Source organism: Oenanthe melanoleuca, chromosome Z (genome assembly GCF_029582105.1).
Source record: "Oenanthe melanoleuca isolate GR-GAL-2019-014 chromosome Z, OMel1.0, whole genome shotgun sequence".
Taxonomy (NCBI): domain Eukaryota; kingdom Metazoa; phylum Chordata; class Aves; order Passeriformes; family Muscicapidae; genus Oenanthe; species Oenanthe melanoleuca.
Genome location: NC_079362.1, coordinates 53,457,650 through 53,478,154, shown reverse-complemented (window position 1 = coordinate 53,478,154; position 20,505 = coordinate 53,457,650). Strand labels below are relative to the sequence as shown.

Below are 20,505 nucleotides of genomic sequence, written 5' to 3'. Positions count from 1 at the left end.
ACTCATGATCAAAGACAGAGATTGGCCTGGTGAGCTCCTCTATCAACTCCCTCAGTGTTTGTACCACTTGTACAGATCTGATTGTGGCAATTGACTTCCGTTCTTCTGGAGAAGGTCTGGAACTGCTTACCTGAGCTGTCAGATACTCAGAGTCTCTAAAGCTCCTTGTCCCAGGATCTGAAGTATGAGTTATTCATGATCTCTTACTATCCAAAGCTATAATGCGTAGCTTTTGTAGTACCCTTGAAATAGAAAAGAAATTCCAAGACTGCTTAAAATAAAGTCTTAATTTCTGACAATACTGATTGTTTTCCTAGGAGATATTGATTGCACTGTTTTTGAGTATTAATGTTTCAGATAGATGAGTCCTCAAGAAACATGTTTCACATTTAGTAACTTATCCATGAAGGTGTCTCATATTTCAGAGTTACTAGGCTGAAGTGTTTTATCCTATATTTGCTGTGGTTAGAGGCCTTAGTGGTAAACACTGAAATAACTGCTTCCTGTGTTTTGATGTTATGAGTGATTGTAAATGGCTCTTATATGGTATCACTTACAATGTTTAATTTGTGTCTGAAAGATGTTTTATTTAGGCATAGCTACATCTTACTCCAAGTGGAAAAGTTTATTTAGACAATTTTTCTATCTTTGAAGTAATTTTTAGGTTGAGTGCTACTAACAGTGGGTCTGAAGGTTGGAATATTGTTGAAGTAAAACGCCTTGTTGACCATCAGGATAACATTTCATCATTAGTCACTGTCAATGGTAAGAATAATTTTATAATGTTATTGGTTTTGTTACTTACCAGTGGGATATTTCACCTATGGACTTTTTATTTGAACTAAAGTTTTAATTGGAGTGAAACTTATTTTCTAGTGAATGTATCTTTTTGTGCAGCTGCAAAGGTAGTGATGCGACAAAATATAATTCCTTTGTTTATTAACAATGAAATGAAACCAGGCAAGTAGTAATGTAGAAGAGTCATTGTCATTGATGGAAATGGAACTCTTGGTCTTTTTGTTCAGAAAGTTAAAAATGCTACTCTTTTTGTCTTGTTCCTTCTTATTCTTAAAATGGGATATGCAATGCCACATCCCTTGCAATTGTAGTTCTAAGGTAACTGCAGGTTTTGAGTGTTCAGATGTGAGCCTTAATATAGATCCACTATACAGAGGGTCTGGAAGCTGATACAATCTATGCTGTTCATTAGGGTAATACTGAACTAATATTGAAATTTTGTCTACTCTGCTGCAAGTATCAGCCTCTTCTACTCTTTTCTTCCCTGTCTTTTTTTTAATGGAGCACCCCCCACAGACCAGGAAAAGGGATAGAGAGTATGTATTTATCCGTGGGTGTATCTGTGTCTGGCTGGTTGGCACAAAGGGGCTGTTTTACAGAAGTAACAAGAGGCTGGAAAAAAGAAAACTTGGATCCTGTGGTGCATGTTTCTGAGCCTAACTGTTGCCATTATTTCCTCCTTTTTGATTATGAAAGGCAAGCAGTGTTTGGCCTAAAAAGGCAAGATGCTACCTGCATTAAATACTGTTGTAGAAGTTTCCACGTGTGATAAATAAATTCATGAGCAGCTACTTCAATATTGCCATTAACTCATTCATTTAATTTGTGATCAGTATTTCTGTCTATGGCAAAGACATACTTTGTTGTGTCTGGGGGATATCTATATACCTTCTTCTCCAAGGAAGACAAGGGCTTTGTATGTAGAAATGAAGTTCAAATATTTGTACAGACTCCTGGTGGTGTTCCTTGCCTTTGCAACTCTATACTGTGCACTGTGAATGTTCTTCTACCTAATTCCAGTTATACAAAAGAGATGATCTGAGCTATACTAGGTAATTAGGTGAGTATTTACTCAGAGAGGTTTTTGTCCAGTCACTTATGTCTGGTCAGCACATTCTGCATAGATACACATAAATGGGCTGTCTTCCTTTTCTACAGTTGTAACTTCGTGTGAAATACATTTTTTTAATAGCATGTGATTTCTATGTGTTTTTTTCCCCTTCAGATTTGACTTTTGTGACAGGTTCTCACGTAGGTGAGTTAATAGTTTGGGATGCACTTGACTGGACAAAGCAGGCATCTGAGTGCAACTTCTGGGACTCCTCTGTGCATCCAGATGTACAGCCAGAAATAAAGTTATCCCAAAGTCCACATGAAACTTCAGTTCAACACTTAACATCTGACAAGGAGGTAAAAAGCTTCAGAGTAAATTACTTTAAGTAAGCTATGATGATCTTACTACAGAAGATCAAGTGGTTTCTGTTTTCAATTTCCTTGTTTTAACATGAGAGGCTTCTTTTAAATGTGCACAGCTACTTTATGTAGTCAACAGTTTTATATAAAATATTGGCTGTTGACATGTATGAAGGGTTTAATATGTTGATGGTGTGGAAACTGGCATAATGGACTGTCACAACAGCATTTCTTTTTGACCAACAAAGATTTATTACTTGTTTACAATACCACTAGAGAAAAATAAATATGAGTGTGTATTTGATGGCATGCAACTTTAATATTCCAGCTTCTGGAAATACAATTTTCCCAATAATGCACCTGTTTGAGCAGTTATAGGTGAGGTTACTATGAGAATACTGTGGGGTACTATTTAAGAGCAGGCATATGTTTATGCTTAATAGTAAATCAATGCTGTTCAGGTGGACTATACAGAATTGTGTATTCAAATATGTTTCCAAGATCATGTCTACTATAGTCATGCTTTAGAGATAAGTTCTTGGTCAGAATACTAAGTTAGAACTCAGTTATTACAAAAACACTAAAAACACTCAGGTTGATATCTAATTTTGTGAAATGTTACCAGCTGTTCCTGGTAAAACAGAAGATCTTTCATTGAAGGTGCAGTGGGATTTTGTTTGGGGCATGTAGGTCAGTTATTGGAGATGAGTAAGAATGACATTATTGGAAATGGATTCAGATATATAAACTGTGGAAAATATATAAATATAAAATAAAAGCTGTGGAAAAGCCTAAATATAAGGTAAGGATGAAATAGTCACCTGATGCATTTGCTTCTTTCTGAATAGAACTTTCCTAGAACCTCGGAGAGAGAAATGTTGTGGGATGTCGGGGGGCTAAAAAGATACTGTTTTCTTTAAAGGTTTTCAGTGGTTCTGTTGTCAGTGCTTATTTCTACAATGAGCTAAAAGTGAATTTTGTTTAGGATGAGTTCTGTAATTTGGTTTTAATGCTTTCATTCCATGCTTGAAAGCTACATATGATGTGTTTTAAGGGAGTAGAAAAGAATTTGGGGAAGGGCAGAAGTTGTCAAAACATTCAGTGTGGAATCTGGGGGTCCTGAAAGCTTTTTTCTGTTCATGGAACTGAACTGAATAAATTGCTTTTATTTTTTTTTTTTTCATTGTGAGTGTTTTGAATCATGGAAAGAAAACATTGTTCCAGTGTTACATACCAAAATAGAAGGTGATTTTAAGGTAGTGCTGTCCTGTAAAGCTTCTACTTAAAAGGTGGTGCAGAAATGTATTTGTATAATGAATTATTTTGTTACATGCTACCTCAAAACAGAACACTGTTCTTCATGTTAAAAAAATGGTGTAAAATACATGTTTTCTAGACTTGGTAGGTAGGTAGATAGATAGACAGACAGACAGACAGACAGATAGATAGATAGATAGATAGATAGATAGATAGATAGATAGGATTGGAGAAGATACACTTGTCTAATTTGGCATTGAGCTTGAAGGCTTGATTCAGAAACAAATGAGATGGTAAAGGTTTTCAGAACTAGGAAACAGTGCTATGTAGTGCATCTGCTGTCCTGATACGTGTGTGTTTAGATTGTCTGTAAATAGAAGTGTACAATTTATGCTTCATATGTTCTGTTTTCCTGGATTTTGAGATAACCAGGATTTTGCCAGGGCTTGTGATAAAAGAAGCGTGTTCCATGAAGAGCATCTTTTGCAAAGCTGTAAGGTGGAAGAATTATGTGGAAGGCCACTGAATTTGAGCCTTATGCAAAACTAGGATAATAGGCTCAGTGGTTTGGTTTTTTGTCTTGATTTGGTGGTGCTGTCAGACATCTGGTTGCTCCCACAACAGATACACATAAGGGAAGAAAAAGAATAAAAACCTGGACAAAGAGTTTTGAACAATGTCAAAATGGTTGAATATATATAGGAAATTTTAGTCAAAGACCCTAGGTTACAAATTGTACAAAGACCCTTGGTTACAAAATGTTGACAGGCATGTAGATGTTAATGTTTGGGTTGTGTAAATGGAAGCAGGCTGTTCAGGGAAATGTTCCAGCACACTGTCATCTAAACAAGACATGTTCAAAACTACAAATATGTACTGAATGGAAACATTTTGTACTCCTCTGGTACTGAATATAGTCATGTGTTTATACACAGGATTGTACACTTGTCTTCTTTAAGTTCATCACAAGTCATGAAGTGGTCCAGGTCCAAAGATCTGTAAGCTGTTTCTGGTGTCTTAGGCTCGTGATGGTTATGAGATGGAATGCCTGCACTCTTCTGAAGAAGGGCATTGAACACAAAATGCAGTATTGTGTAATACCTTACTATGAGAAAATTGAGAAAATTCCTTTTCAGTATTCAGTAGGGTCCAAATGCTTGAGCAAAGGCATCTTTATCCATTTCTATCTTCAGTTAAATTTAAAAAAAAGTAAAAAATGCTGAACAGCTTCCTGTATTCTCAGTCTTTCTTGATAAAACAAGAGTTTTTCAAAACACAGGACATTATTTAATCCTAAGAATGCAAGCATTTAATTACAGAAGCATGTTGATTTGTTGATATCCTTAGTTTCTGCTTAGACTAGGGTACAGGATAAAAATACATTAAATTACTGCTTAAAGTATAGGATTATATCCCACATTTACTTTTTAAAAATCCATCTCTTTTTATAACTTGCTAGTTGGGATAAAGCAGTAACATGAGGACGGAAACAAGCTTGGTTATAGTGTCTCTGGAAATCCATTATATGCAAGGTGATCCTTCAGTATCTATTTCTGTAAGTTGTTCTATTGAATTTTCTTTCCAGTGTGTGTTTGCTGCTGTTGGGAAAGGCATATACGTATATAATCTTCAAATGAAGCGTGTGATTGCCTGCCAGAGAACTGCTCATGACTCCTCTGTGCTGCACATTGAGAAGCTTTCAAACAGGTACAAAACACAGTACATTTTGTTACTGCAATAAAGAAAAGCAAAACTTGGAAGGGTGACTAGATACAGACTGCAAAGCTACACTGGATTTCTGGGGCAGGGACTTGATCTTCAGTTTGAGCTGCTTTTATTAGGTAGAGCTTGTTGATCAGATTTTGGAAAATTTGTCATTGTAATTCAGTGGGAAAACCTATATTCCAGTATGGCTGGTACACAGGCTGAAAATATCTCAGCTATTTTCAAAATCAGATTTGATGAAACACTTTTTTATGTATTGTGAAAATACAGCTTAATGGTGTTTTACTTCTAGAAAGCAAAGGCATATAGCATAGTCAGAATATATTTTTTACTAAATATTTTATAACACTTGAAATGTTTTAACAAAAATTAATAACCTGCAGTTTTCATTTGTTGGTGCAGGATTTCTAGCTGGAACTTGTTTTGACAGCCAACTTAGACAAGCTGCTGCATATATATGTATATGCTAATAGTGTTAGATCTCATTATATTCTTACTCAATGGGGCAAAGTCTGCCAGAAGATAAAAACTGAGGCCTTGGTCTTGTAAATGCATGTGTTCTAAGCTATTCTAAATGTGTCATGAAACAGAGTAGCTTTCCTTTCATTATTTTTCAGTAAGAAAAAATAGGGTTTTGCTTAATGCAAGTAAACTTAAACCAATTAGTGGAGCTGTGTTTGCCATTTAGTTGTGTTTTGATTTACAAAGTGCTATGCCTTTAATATGGGGTTAAAAAGGTTTATTTTTTTCCACTTATTCCACAAGTCTATTATAGTTTGTTCTGCTACTAATGAATTTTGTTTTCTGTGGAACATCTGCACACCCTGCTATACTTAAGAGTTCTAGTAAACTTGGGTGGAGCCTGAGGCACTTACTGTCTCTTTCATAGAAGCATCACAAGGTGATTTGCAGAGGTAAGTATCCATGCTAGTGTTGCTTATCAACTGTTTTTGCAGGCAGCTGATTTCCTGTTCAGAAGATGGCAGTGTACGCATTTGGGAACTCAGAGAAAAGCAGCAGCTGCCAGCTGAACCGGTTCCGACAGGTTTGCTAGTAGTGGGGAGTGAAAGGAACATTTAAAAATGCAGTATTCACCATACACAAATGCTTTCAGGCATTAAGAGATGCTTAAGAGATGCTTTCAGGCTTTGTAAAGATAGACAATGTCATGTGTTTAACCAACTGATTACAGGTGTGGAAGGGAAACTGAAGAGAGCGTGGGTGTGCTAGTCCTTCAAGATCTGATATGGGATGGTAGAAGGTCCAGCTGAAGCAACTCTGTGCCTACAGTTTATATGGGCTGGTTAAAAGAAAATGACCTGACAAACCTCAATCCTTTCCTTTTTGTACCAAACACTGCTGTATTCTATACCATACAAGAGTAAATAGTTGCAGGACCTTGTTTTAAAAGCTTGCAGATAAACAGCTGGCTCCAAAAAAAGTGTTTTCCACATCTCCTCTTTGAACTTGGAATGATACTGGGACTTAGTTTGAAGTTGTATCCAAACTCATATACTGCTTCTGGGCATGGCAGTCCTCAGTGCTACTTGATAGTGTTACAGGAAGCATTTTCCCCAAGTAAAGACATTCACAGAATCACAGAATGGATAAGGTTGGAAGGTATTACAGTGGGTCATGTGGTCCAGCCTTCCTGCTCAAACAGAGTGGTCCTGGAGCACATGCCACAGGATTGTGTCCAGATGGTTCTAGAATATTCCCAATGAGGGAGACTCCATAACCTCTGGGCAGCCTGTTCCAGTGTTCAGTCACCCAAACAGTAAAGAAATCCTTTGTCCTGTTCAGGCGGAACTTCTTGTGCATCAGTATCTGTCTCTTGTCCTGCTACTCAGCACCTCTGAGAAGAACCTGAGAAGAGCTGTTGTCTAGATATCTCCCTTCAGATACTGATGGACATTGATGAGGTCCCCTCTCAAGGCCGATCAGGCCCAGTTTCCTCAGCCTATCCAGATGCTCCAGTCTTCTCATCATTTTTTCAGCCTTCTGCTTGACCTGTTTGCTTGTCCTGAGGAGCCCAGAACTGGACACAGCAATCCTGGGGAAACCTCACTAGGGCTGAGTGCAGGGTCGGGATCACCTGTGACCTGCTGGCAATGCTCCTCCCAATGTCCCCCAGGATCCCATTGGATTTCTTGGCCACCAGGACACGCTGCTGGCTCATGGGCAGCTTGTTGTCCAGCAGGACCCCCAGGTCCTTCTCTGCAGAGCTGCTCCCCAGCAGGTCAGCCCCAGGCTGTGCTGGTGCCTGGGCTTGTTCCTCCCCAGGTGCAGGACCCTGCTCTTGCCTTTGCTGAATATCACAGGGCTCTTTGTCCATCTCTCCAGCCTGCCGAGGTCCTTCTGAAGGGATGCACAGCACTCTGGGGTGTTGGCCATTCCTTTCAATTTTGTGTTCTTAGTGAATTTTCTGAGGAGGCACATTCTACCTTTTACGAGTCAAGGATGAACAAGTTAAACAGTTCTGGGTGTAGTATTGTATCTTGCGGGGGACACCGCCAGTGACAGGCTCCAACTGTGCCACTGATTTTGACCCTCTGGGGTCTGTTGTTCAGGCAGTTCTTGATCCACCTCACTGTCCAATCATTCAGTCCACATCTATGAGGATATTGTGAGAAGTCCCTGCAGAAGTCAAGTACACAACATGCACTACTTCCACTCATCCATCCAAGTAGTTGTTTCACTGTAGAAGGCAATTAGGTTGGTCAAACATGACTTACTTTATTGAACCTGTGCTGCCTATTCTTCCTCATCATCTTGTCATCCATGTGTATAGAGATGGTCTCTAGAATGAGGTGCTCCATCACTTTCCAGGGGATTGAGATGAGGCTGCCTGTTTGGTAGTTTCCTGGGTCCTCCTTCTTTGAAGACCAGGGTGACATTTGTTTCTTCCAGGCCCCAGCACCTCTCCTGATCTCCGTGACCTTTCAGAGATGATCATGAGTGGGCTTGCAGTGGTCACCACCAGCTCTCTGAACACTTGTGAATGCATCCACTCAGGGCTTATGGTTTTGTAAATGTCAGGTTTGCCTTAGTGGCTTCTAACTTAATCCTCCTTGACCAAGGGAAAGTCTTCCTTCCAGCATTCCTTTACCCTGGTCTCCTGGGTCAGAGAATACTGAGGGCTGGTCTTGTCATTGAAGAGTGAAGCAAAATACAGTATACCTGACTTCTCTGCATTCTGGTCTACCAGGGTCCCTCCCTCCATTTAGTAACAGGCCCACATTATCCTTAGTTTTCCTTATATTATTGATAGATTAGAAGAACCCCTTCTTGTTGCCCGTGACATCCTTAGCCAGTTTTAATTCCATTAGGGTCTTGGCCTTCACTGTCTCATTTTTACTTACTCTGACAGCCTCTCTGTTCATTTCAAGTGGCCTGACCTTGCTTTCATCTCCTCTGTATTTCCTGCTTACGCTTGAGTAATGGCAGTTCCTTTGTAGTATTTGCTACTTTTTGACCAAGCTCCCCTGCACACTGGCAGTGGTGGTCTTTGACAGGTGCTTTGGACAACAAAATTAATGTCAAGGACTGGGAGCAGCAGCAGGCTGTAGCTCTTCTGTAGGAATTTTTGTATTCAAGGTGTGAATAATTTTCCTGGTATGTCTTGTCTACCTATCTGTTCATCTCTTGCTAACTTTTGAAAATATATTTTTGCTGCCTGTTGATTTAGGAATGTTCTGTCTTCAGCCTTGATGGTGACAGGCTGATCTACACAATGACAAGTGATACTTGGTTTCACATTAGAAATTTGTAACTTCTTTGAATCAAGATGTTTGGAAGAAACTAAACATAGGGAGATATTGCTGTTAATTTGCACTATTTTTATTCTAGGGATCCCCTAAGAAGTTATTCATCTCACCAGGTATCTCCCATGCATCAGGGCCATGGTCTAGCACAATCCTAGTTTTATGTGTTGATACTGCTGAGGGAAGGATTGGGAAAGTCTGAAGTGCTCTGTGAACAGAGCCCAGCCTTCTTACTTGTGTCAGTACTATTACACAGTTCTAGGAGCTGTGACTGTGTACTTTTGTGCAATCTAAATGGAACATCTGGGGTGCTATCTTTACACTCCACATTGGCTGATAGTTTAAAAACTGGAGGAAGGGGGCAATGAGCCAGCACTTAGATGCTGAAGTGCAGAACATACGGGGGAGATACTGGTGCCTCAATTTTGTGCTCTTTACACAAGTAACAATTTAGGATGGCAGAGCAAAGATAAATACCACTTGTCCTGCATCTACCTTTGCTGTTCAGTTCATTCTTTTAGGAAGTCTATGTATTTGTTCCTAAATCATCCAGGTGTGTAATTCAGCTTTTTTTCTAAATTACATTAAGTAGGAGATATAGCTATGTTTCCTTCTTCCCTCAAGATGAATAATCCAGATGCTAAAGGGCTGCACAGTACAAAGCTTTTGTCTTTTTGCCATAGAAATGTCCTGCTTTTAGATTTTATGTGGCTTTTGTAGTTCTCTCTTTAGCTAGAAGAAATGAATTGTATTTGTGATTTTTGCCAAAAATAAGAGAATTTTTTTTTCCTCTCAGGTTTTTTCAACATGTGGGGATTTGGAAGGGCAAACAGGCAGGCAAACCAAGCTGCTAAGAAGATGCAGGAGAATACACCTGTGTATTTCTTGGAGCTGGTTGGTGATTTGATTGGTCATTCATCAGCTGTGCAGGTACGTCAGCTTTAGTAAGAATGAGAAGAAGTGAATGTTAGTGAGTAACAAATTCGACAGCATTTCTTGAACTGTAACTTTTGACTGTCTGGATCTGGGGGCTACAAGCACATTGTTTTATGTGGTATCTTTAATGCGGTGTGAAAACAGTAAATACATACTGACTTAATACTCTAATGACAACTTGCTCACTGACACCTGAGGACTGTGTTTGCACATACATGCTGGAGGTAATCTGACAGAGTACTTTACTTCATTTATGAGCTGCAGGCAGTACAGCTGGGAACCATGTACATGACCCAAATTTCATCTTAAATTCACAATCTAAACAAGGGCTCCTACAAAAAAGCCAAAACACACTGAGTAATTTTTTAGCCCTCAGTGCTGTGGGCATTGAGGAGGTCTTCTAACTTAAGCAGTACTACCAGTATTATTTAGGCTTCTGTCTGCCTAAAATAGGGTCTTTTAAATGGCATTTTCTCTCCACACTTTTCTGTAACAAACTATTGGAGTAACAAAGCACTTTGTTACAGTGGACTTGCACATACATTCTTGGCAGGAGCAGGATGAAAGCTATAAGGGGATGGTGGGTTCTGGAGTAGCTTTGCTTGCAAGCATTCATGAGGCAGACTGGATTTCACAACTGCTGCTGCTAAAACCTGAAAGCTTTTCTTTAATAGCTGAGGTGAACCTTTCAACCAAAGGGATTTCTGCAAGGCTCTCTGTCCCTTTCTGCCGTCTTTATTTTGAAAAACTGTTGGAAGTGGTCTTATTATCCACTTGGAAGGTTGCTATCTAAAAAGGAGAACATAGTATCTAATTCAGCAGGAGATACAAAGGTGAGAGGCATATGTTGGGTCTCGGCTGAGATGCAGAGCAAAGGCGTAATGGAGTTGATGGTAGATATGGTTTCCTGCAATGGTCTGCATATGGAAAATTTTGGTTTCTTTTTTTTTTTTTTTAAACTTTGGGCAGATGGGAGCTGTTGAGGAAGAAAATGTTGAATAATGATGAAATGTTATGGCCAAGATGAGGGCTTGGGAGACTATGTCTGCTAGAGCCTTGTAGCTATTAAGTGATCATTCCCAGGGCAAGTAGGCTTTGGCCTGAATGTTTCCTCCAGACAGATCCCTTTAACTGAAGGATTCCCTAAGCTGAAGAATCAGGGCATTGTGAGCATACCATAGTGACATCACTGGTTCCATTGGCTGTCATGTTGAACTGCAGTTAGTGGTTAATTTTAGGCAGTCTTGTGAAGATCTCAGAAGTCGGGGATTAACTCATGGTTTGTCAGCTCCACTGGTCTTGCAAAATCCTTCCACTGGTGCTGTACTTCCCTCCAGTGTTGTGTTTCTTGCTTGTTTGACTTCTTCTGTGTGACTAGGCATGGCTGATGTGTGTCACAGTTGTTTGTTCTTTCATCTTTCCAGGCCTGCAGTAGTACCTTACTGTGTTGTAGGGAGGAGGGGGAACAGTACCCAGTGAACAGAAGACTGTGGCTTCTGTACCCAAGAAACCAGATCAGAGTTCATGCAAGTCATTCACTCTTCTACTGCAGAACTTGAAACAAGTTTCTTCAGGATTCTGTCCTTCAGCTTCCCTATCTCTAAGGCTTTATTACTTTTTTTAGATAGAGATCTTTCAGTGTGAAGTGCCTGAAGAGTTTATTTTTGTGTAGCAACTTCAAAGAGTTGTTTTTGTGTACCAATTTTATGGCATCTCAGAGATAGAGACAGAATGTAATTTTGTATTCCTATCTATAAGCAGAGCCATTTCAGATATGTGTATTTGTTTAGTCCAGCTAAATTAATTAAGCAGGTTGACCATCTCATGCAAGCATCATGGTAATAATAGTTGTTTCATTGCAGATGTTCCTGTACTTTGGTGAACTGGGATTGGCTACATGCTCTGCTGACCACCTCATTATTTTGTGGAAGGATGGTGAACGAGAATCTAGCCTCCGCAGTTTAACACTATTTAAAAAATTGGCACAAAATGGTGACTTGCAGCTCAAACTTTAGATTGTTTGAATACAGGCTGCATATATGTAAACTGGATGTGTGTAAAACGTGAATGTAAAGGTACTGAGCTACTGGGAATCTGACTACTAGTAAAGCTTACGCTTAATGTCATGTTATATTGGAACTTCTCTTAGTTGTTACTCTTCTCAGAGGAGAATTTTGCATTTTGATATGCTCTGTCAGCAGAACCGATATTCTGTTAAAAGACTTGAGGTAATGATGACTCATTAAATAGTTTCTGTTATTATTCTGAATGTTTAAAATTATCATGGGTGAATATCAAAATTAAGAATTATGAAATATGTTGGATGGATCATAATTAAAGTAGATGAGGGCATCCACAGTGCAGGAAAAAGGCATGGGAAGAAATCTTCAGCTTCTTTCTTTATCTAATTTATTTCTAGAAGCTGGACTTTCCTCACTTATGGCTCAGATTTGTGTGTATACAGAAAGCCCCAAAATAAAGCATTGCCAAATAGAAATTTTGCATTTAATGTTAATATCCTGCACCAATGGTAAGAAAAAGGAAAAAAGGTAGGTAATTCCAGTTTGTCAGTGTGTAATTTTTGGCAAACTGAGGTACATAGAAACTGTTTATTAGTAGTAGCTGCAGTTTTACTTGGATTGGCCTACATTACTGGACTTTATACAGCACCACTACCAAGTCTAGCATGCAGTGCGGTTAGTTTAGCTTGGTCTTTCCATAGTGCATTCATCAAATTAATCTGTATCTAATAAAAAACATTTGCCTTACCATGAATTTTCAGAATGTATAATACTTTCTTAAGCAGTAGGAGTTGATATGTTCAATAGTAGTGAAACTGTGTTTTGCCATATAAATACTAAATTCTCAGCTGAAGTCTGACTTCAGAGAAATCTGCACTAAGTTTGTAAGGTTAAATAGTATTTCAGAGTTAAAAATAAGTGTCTAAGTACACAGATACTAAGAGTCTGAGATAGCAGCAGCTAAACAGGAATAGGGGAAGAAACGCAAACTAAAATGTAAAGCTCATTCCACAGCAACAAAAACACAAAAGCAGAAGATTAATCAACAGACAAACAAGCAAGTAATCCCTTCCCCCACCACTACCAATAACAAACCGAAAAATGAAGCAGAGTTAAACCTAAAACTGATACAAAGAAGGCTTGAGAAAGGACAAGATAATGAGTGCTACATTACCATTTGAACAAAGAGCTAGGGAAAAGGGAAAGTTTGGGAACTTAGTGGTCATCAAACTGGATAGCAGAGGGTGCTTCTGTCCTCAGGTCTACTCAGAAGACACAGTACTTAAATGGTGTAGGAATAAGTCTTGTGCAACTTTACAGTGCCATCTTTTCTCTTTGAATCAATGAGAATTGTTTTCAGGACAGAAAACTACATGGCTGTAATTCCAGACTTCAGATACAGTGGTTGCAGTAAGTGCAGTTAAAACAAAGAGCTAAGCAGATTCTCGCAAGAGCAGAAACAAAAGGAGAAAGCTCCTAGCTTCCTAGAAAAAACCAAAGAGCCTTTTGGACTTGCTTTCCCCAGCAGCAGTGGGCACATGCCTTTCTCCTGCCAGTTATAAGCCCATCTTTGCCTCTTGAACCTTATTATGAGACCATAATCTTCTCTGGAAAGAAGCACAGAGGGGCAGTAAGATTTTGAGTTGTAATTTTGCCCCATCTTAGTAAAGTTTTACCGCTAATCTTACTTGAGTATAGAGCTCAAAATAACATATTTCAAAACCACAAAACAGGTGGAGGAATTGTTAATTACCCTCTCCTTTCAATTCAAGGGAGGTTAAATCACTGAGCTCTGTGTTCTTTGCTAAGGCTGGCTATTCTGTTGACCTAAGTAGGAAAGGCATTTGGATTCCAGCTGAGGATAACATGCCTTTAGCTATATTGGTATTAAACTTGAGAGAGGAAAGCATGTTAAGTCTACATTGCTTCAGCTTGTCTTCATCAGCAGATGTTGCATTTCTGGCTTACCCAGGAGACGCTGGGGAGATAAAACCTCTCCTTGAATCTTTTTTCCTTGTTTTAATTGCAAAATAACTATTTGGTTGTATATAATGCTTGTGTGTACACATTGTTTTGACACCTTTACAGTGAAAGCTTATAAAACTTAGGTTTTTTGGAGAGCTTCCTGCTATCATCAGTTATAACTAGAGAGAAGGAAGATCATATTTTTATTATCTTTTCTTACAGCATGTGAACAACTATTTCCTTTTTATATGACTTTTAAGTGAATATCTGGTAGAAAACCAGACCTATTTAAGTGAACAGTTGTAATCACAAAACTTGCTATGCATTTTACAGGAGTGTAATTCAGCTTTAAATAGTCCTTCATACATGTATAAATATTTAGAAGTTTCTAAAGTGCCATTGTTCTCAAGTAGACTACACTGGCAGTTGATCTCACAAGGGTCTCTTCTTTTAAAGATTATTGACTTAAAAGTACCGAGTTCTTTGTTTTACAAATGAGCTTTGAGTGAGTGTAACAGAGAACACAGGTATATATCCTACTGCTTTGTTAAATGCCACTTGCTGTTGGGAGATGCAGTGAGCAGAATTATGGTGACTAGATGAGATTTTTACATCTAACTGATGTCCTAATTTTTTTCCACCTTACAGTAAAACTGAATTCCATATGTCCATGTCATGGAAGTAAGTATCTTTATCAGACCGTCTCTTAATACTTTTACAACTCTGAGGTGGCTGTTTTACATCTGTGCACTGACAACAGCATGGAATAAGCAGCTGTTAGTAAACTGGACTGGTCTAGGAGATCTGACACAGCTGGCAGATGATGATTAATCTGTGCTGGTTTATTTTGCTTAAAGAGGACCCATATCCACACAATTGAATTTTTTTCTTAGTCTGACTCGGAAGAAGTAAGATCCTACAACAAATATATTGATTCTGAATTAATGCCTTGGCTTCAGTTCTGGTTCACAAGTAGAACTTTTATTTTTTTTTTATGCCTTCCACTGTTGACATTTTGTTCTGTATGACAGAAGTGTGACAAAAATTATGAATTAAATGTTTTACATGGATGTGGTCTTACAGTGTTGCTATATTTAACCAGTTAAATTAACAAAGCTTAAATCTTGGGAAATTCTTTTCTCTAATGCAAGCTGCAGTGAATATTCAGTTCAGAATATTTAAGGTACAACCACCAAGAGCACTAGTTCTAAATAAAGAAATGGTAAAAGCAAACAATATACAGTATTAAAAAACAGGTTCAACCTCTCTGAATAAAAATCCACTGAAAAATGTTGCCATAGATAATAGGAAAGAATGAATAATCATGCTTCACCACAAACACCATTCTTCAAGTATACACGATGTGGCATTTTAATACACAGCAACCTGCCTTGGCTATGACAAAAGTAAGGATCTGTTACAATTCTAACAAAAATATAGCTTCTATATATTTTTCTGCACATACATTTTATGAATGTTGCCTTTTGTTTCAGAACTTGGTACAAAACATACAAAAAAGGTTGGCACATATGTAAGCTATGCACAGTAAACAGCATTATCACTATTCTTCCATAGCAATCTATGCTGTTTGCTTTTTTTTCCCCTTTTCCTTTACCCGATTTGATTTTTGATACAGCACAGGGTAGATGGACTGCTTCTTTAACTGCAGCCACAGCTTTGACAGTCTTGCTTGCAGCCTGGAGTACACAGTATTAAAAATCAGCAATTCTGCTAGTAATTATTAAAGAATAGTCTGAGAATAGTCTAAAATTTAAACTCATGTTCTGCACACGATTAAAATGAGATGTAGAAAAATACACATTTGTGCTTTGAAAGCCTTAGCATAAATTTTGTATCTTAGAACTTTTGAAGAACTGTGTTTGATTTTCAGCTGTTTTACGTATTTTGAAGTACTTCTTATATCACAAAACCAATCAGCATTTTATTAGGAGAATAAAGCAGTACAAATTATAATGCTTTTATAAATTATAGCCTGGAAACTTTTTTTAAAAAGTGATAGGTTTATCCTAGAAGTAGCACAATAAATGAACTTGCCATAAAATTTATCAGTTTAATAAAAGTGATGACCATGTTTACAAACACTATTTTTATAAAAAAGGATGGTGATCAAGTGCCACAATAGTTTTTTTTTTTGTGTAAAATTTGGTTAAAACTTGTTATAACATCTCCAAGATAGCAGAGAACTATGTGGATGGCACTACCTAGACAGAACATGTTTATTTTCCTGTATTATATGATGTGTTGTAGAGAATATTGACTCCTACCAAGATTTTATATGGAAAAGAAAGAACAGATAGTTGTCTGAGAGAGTCTCTGTAATAAGAAAGTTGTTTTAAAACGTGTCATGTTTGGGTTTTTTATATATCCAGTTTATTAAGGTTTACTTGTTTTGCTGTGCATGTTCTCTTTAGAAGTATGGTTCAGACAGCTGAAGAACATTGATAGAATTGGAACAAATTTATGCTAGATAAGTGGGAAGTTTCTATCCTTATTTGACAGGCTATTCTTACTCTCCTGGTGACTAGATTATCCCTGTCTCTGAAAAGCAGTTCTGTGAAGCGTTAGTGAATATGTTTGTATCAACGACAAGATTCAACAAGTTCATATTCAGTATTAGAAACTAGTTTCAGAAGTACATTTTTGCCACAAAATATTATTTCCAAAGAGCACTTAGTCATCTGTAGTTTATATAGCCTCTAAAAACATTTTTCTGTAGAATTCATAGAAGCTTAAAAATGAGAAAATATTTCCTTCTTGTCACACAGTCTTAATTTCACTGGAAAAGCAACATTAATCCCCTTTGTAGTCAAGAGTTTATGTAAGTGATTCACAGTGAAACTGGTAGAGCAAGAGGTCTGGTTTTCTTGACTTAGTGTCAGTTGTTGTTTTCTGATGGGAGCCTGAGACTCTTGCACTTCAAATCATCCAGTGTTTTCCAGTGTTTGTAGTTATTGGCCAAGTGTTGCATCAAAACAGGCAGATGTGCAAATGCTGAAAGAACAGGAAAAAGAGTTTTATCATGTTTATAGAATGGGCAGAAGAATAGCCCAGCCTGATCTGAAATTGGCATTTTCTTATTCTCTCTTCTAATTCCTTAATTACTAAAAGGGGAAATGTTTTTTAGTGTGTTTCTCTTTCAAGAAGAACCCTTTTCAAATGCTTGGTGACTTCATTAAATTATGCTAACATGCAGCCACGGTGGTCTTAGTTTCTGCTGCTCTGAAGAAATACAGTGTTAAAGGAGAAAAATACATAGATGATAAAAAGGGTTAATTTCAAGCCATTACTCCTTCTCTATGTAGATTGCCTGGTAAGTACACAACTTCATAATGTGCAGTGAAACAGGTCTCAGTGTCATGATTGCACAATATCCCGTGCTGTTGTGCTTATATATGGATGCTGCCTCTGAAAAAAGTGAACACAAGGCTACCTTGAGATTAGTAATTTTGGGCTGTAGGAATCTCTGTGTCAGAGCAAGGAGGAAAAATCAGTACTTACCATCCCATGCATCAAACATATCTGTTATAAAATAATCAATGAAGGAAATCTGAGACTTGGGGATGCTGCAGGTGTTTCTGTCAAATACTGGCATTACAACAGGCAGGCCCTGTCTCTTCTCTTCATCAGTCTAAGAAGACAAAACTCCAGTTAGCAGCTAGAGCTTTGCTGACTGTCATGCTGGAGTAGCAGAGGTCAAGGCATTAGATGAATTGTGGTAGGAGATTTGAGACAAGCCATAGAACCCATGAGATGAACTGCCTAATTATGTGTATGTTATTTTGTCAGGAACAGGGACTGAAATCAACATCTCTTCCCTTTCACAAGTAGTCTTTATTACTGCAGCCCTGTGGTTGCACTTAGCTTCAACAAGACAGAATGTTGTAATCTCATGAGTAGGGCACACCAACTAAAAATATGGAAAATGGGGTTGCAGAGTCCTTCAGCAGAGAACAGGTTTGATCTCTCATTTTTCCACATGTGTAATGGGTGTTACAAACCATTTGTCTTTTAAGTAAGAAGAGATTGTTGCTGGTGCTACTTCCTCTGCTTGTATCAGGTTATAAAATGAATGGAAGTAAAGGTATGCTCTTTAACTCTTTGTCCCCAGCTGGAAGAGGCCTGGTTTTGTTGCACTCACTATGGTGGAGGATCAGATCACCTTATCAGTTTCTTAGAATGTAATTCCAAATAACATCCCCTTTTAAGTAGTACAGGCAACATTTAATACAGGAATTGATGGCAGAGCAGTCTCCAAAATTAGCAGAGTTGAATAAACAGAAGAACAGCTCTCTGCACCTCACATTGTTGCAAGTAGGCTAGTGTTTAATTTGGGCAGTTTAAAACTGGTTTATGATACCTTAACTGCTAGGGAGATACAACATAAGTGATCTTTTTTCTTTCTTAGGACATGACAGAATTTATTCGGTATGATTAAAATGAAATTGAGACATGTTTCTGGTAGTAGCTACAGTTTTCTTTCAGTAGTAACTATAATGCATGACCTGAATTTGAAAGGTAGGCATGCCCACTTTTCTTTCTTTCCACTCATTGCTTTTATTTTCACACCATTACTGGCAAATAAAAGCTAGTATTTTATCAGTTGTTAATTAAAGAGCTAAAAGAGTTAAGCTGATTGCATTTCAGTCAAAAAACTGAATGTGAAGAAAGAAAGATGAGCTTCCAGTACTATCTGGAGACATCCCATGTAATAAGTATTTACTCTGCCCACATGTCTGCACTACTTTTCTGCCAACAGTGGTAGTAGTTCAGGTTCCATCTCAGAAGAGAAAGGCCGATCCCAGTAGTTCAGCTGAGGTATGGATCTCCAGGGAAGGTATTGGGAAAGAAGCTGGAGTGCTGACCATCTTGAATTTTGGTCAGTTAAATTGAGTAGGACTAATTAAATAGTTTTGTTCAGATGACAAAAGTGTAAAAGCTCCTCTCCACAATTCTGTACAATGACCTTCATGATAAGCAAACTAGCTAACTGCTTGAAGTGAATTCTTCTGCATGAAATTGAGGGGCCACTTCTGACTGCGAACAAGAAACATACATCTGAACTTGGTGGTGACACCAGGCAGACCCTGTGTGGGTCAGCAGATCAGCCAACATACTCTTCCTTACATAATATAATAGTAATAATAAATAAAAATATACGTACCTGTGCAAAGTACTCCTCTGAAATTCTGCCTGCCCATTCGATACATAGCTCTAGGGGGCGACATGGATTTGCTACATCTGCACATTTAATCATCATGCGCTTGATCAGTGTCTGGTTGTCTGGAAAATTCTTTATATTGGCTGTGCATTCAGTTTCGCTGCCTTCACTCTGTAAAGAAGATTTGGTTACCAGGGCCAGCAGCAGCATCCTGTGCTAGCGGGAGTGAGGGCATCATCATCATCCTCCGCTGTACTGGATTTAGGCACTAAGCAAGCACCCGGTCTGCTGCCTTACAGTTTCAGGCAGAGCACCAGGAACTTTGAGAAGAAGGTGATGTCTGAGAACTGGAGCCTTGCTAAGTACCTAATGATAACCCAAATACATACTACGTGGATGTTCTCAAAATTAGTATCAAAATTCGTGAAATAAGGTGCCACAGGCTCTTTATCAGGTAGGATGTTACCTTGTCTCCATCCCACCCTGGCCCTCTTGGAAGAGGACCATGATAGGGGATGCATTCACCAACTGCAAGCTCATAAACAATCTTCACTTCTGAATGTTTAAATGTAGGGGTGGTGATGGTAGAGGACTGCTTCACTTAGGGGACTTTCTGGAGTTAGATTTTTAATTCCTAACTGAGGCAGGGACAGGGGGCTGAATTGACTGGCACAACTATTTCGTTTACACACAGAAGAGCAGGTCTCTGACATTAATTTCCAGCATGTTTCCAAGTAGAACAGCTTTCTTGGTGCCAGATTTTAAATCTTCAACCTGGAATAATCTTTGATCTCAGTTCCCAGGGAGGATGAAATCTTACATAATCTATGAGATTAACAGTAGGAAATCACAGGAGCAGCAGACTGACTGCAGAAATTCTCTGCTTGCTAGACAGTAAATACCAAACTTCTTACTGACTTCTCTGGTCACCTCTGGTGGAGGTGACAAGGTAGTTTTCCCAGTCTGCTGTGGCATCATATTCTGGGTCTTGAATAGCTTAGAAAGGCACAGGTATATTATGGAGTACTGACTCTGCTCACTTGACATTAATGCTATTGTCAAAATAATGTATTTGTGGGATTTTGGCCTCCCTTCACTGCTAAATTAAACTCTTGAGTCAAAAACTGAACGTAAGTACTTTTTGCCACCACAACTAAATTAGTATCTTTGTGGCTTATGGGGAAATATTTTGCAGTGACTTTTGCCAATTTAGGCATTTATCTTCTAACTTTATGTTTAGCAGTTAATCCTTTTTCGGCATAGGTAGCCCAGCAAAGAACTGTCAGGTTAACCCTGTACCTTAAATACTGTTCAAGACCAAAATCAGAAAAAGCCACTGTTAACAGTAAAGAACAGAACATCCTCAGGGGAAACAAGAAGTCTGTAGTGGAAGTGGTTCTGTCCTCTGTGTTTATTGTAAGATAAGTTCAATTTATATTGCTGGAGA

At 38.4% G+C, this 20,505-nt stretch overlaps 2 protein-coding genes across 3 annotated transcripts in view; one reads left to right on the top strand and one right to left on the bottom strand.

The window, feature by feature from the left end:
- Positions 1–20,505, top strand: part of WDR41 (WD repeat domain 41) — a 37,743-nt gene that overhangs the window by 12,728 nt on the left and 4,510 nt on the right. Inside the window, exons 8-13 of one of the 2 annotated variants that reach the window (XM_056513448.1) lie at positions 655–765; positions 2,024–2,208; positions 5,054–5,175; positions 6,150–6,238; positions 9,754–9,887; positions 11,756–17,092. In XM_056513448.1, the coding sequence (XP_056369423.1) occupies positions 655–765; positions 2,024–2,208; positions 5,054–5,175; positions 6,150–6,238; positions 9,754–9,887; positions 11,756–11,908 (794 nt within the window). In that variant the 3' untranslated portion in view covers positions 11,909–17,092. Of the gene's footprint in view, positions 1–654; positions 766–2,023; positions 2,209–5,053; positions 5,176–6,149; positions 6,239–9,753; positions 9,888–11,755; positions 17,093–20,505 lie in introns of those variants that run through there. The other variant, XR_008842525.1, reaches the window with a different exon arrangement.
- PDE8B (phosphodiesterase 8B) overlaps positions 16,034–20,505 on the bottom strand; it is a 68,130-nt gene continuing 63,658 nt past the window's right edge. The window contains exons 20-22 of the mRNA XM_056513447.1: positions 19,062–19,229; positions 17,399–17,528; positions 16,034–16,891 (exon numbers count right to left, since the gene is read on the bottom strand). Coding sequence (XP_056369422.1) covers positions 16,776–16,891; positions 17,399–17,528; positions 19,062–19,229 — 414 coding nt within the window. The 3' untranslated portion in view covers positions 16,034–16,775. The remainder of the gene's footprint in view (positions 16,892–17,398; positions 17,529–19,061; positions 19,230–20,505) is intronic.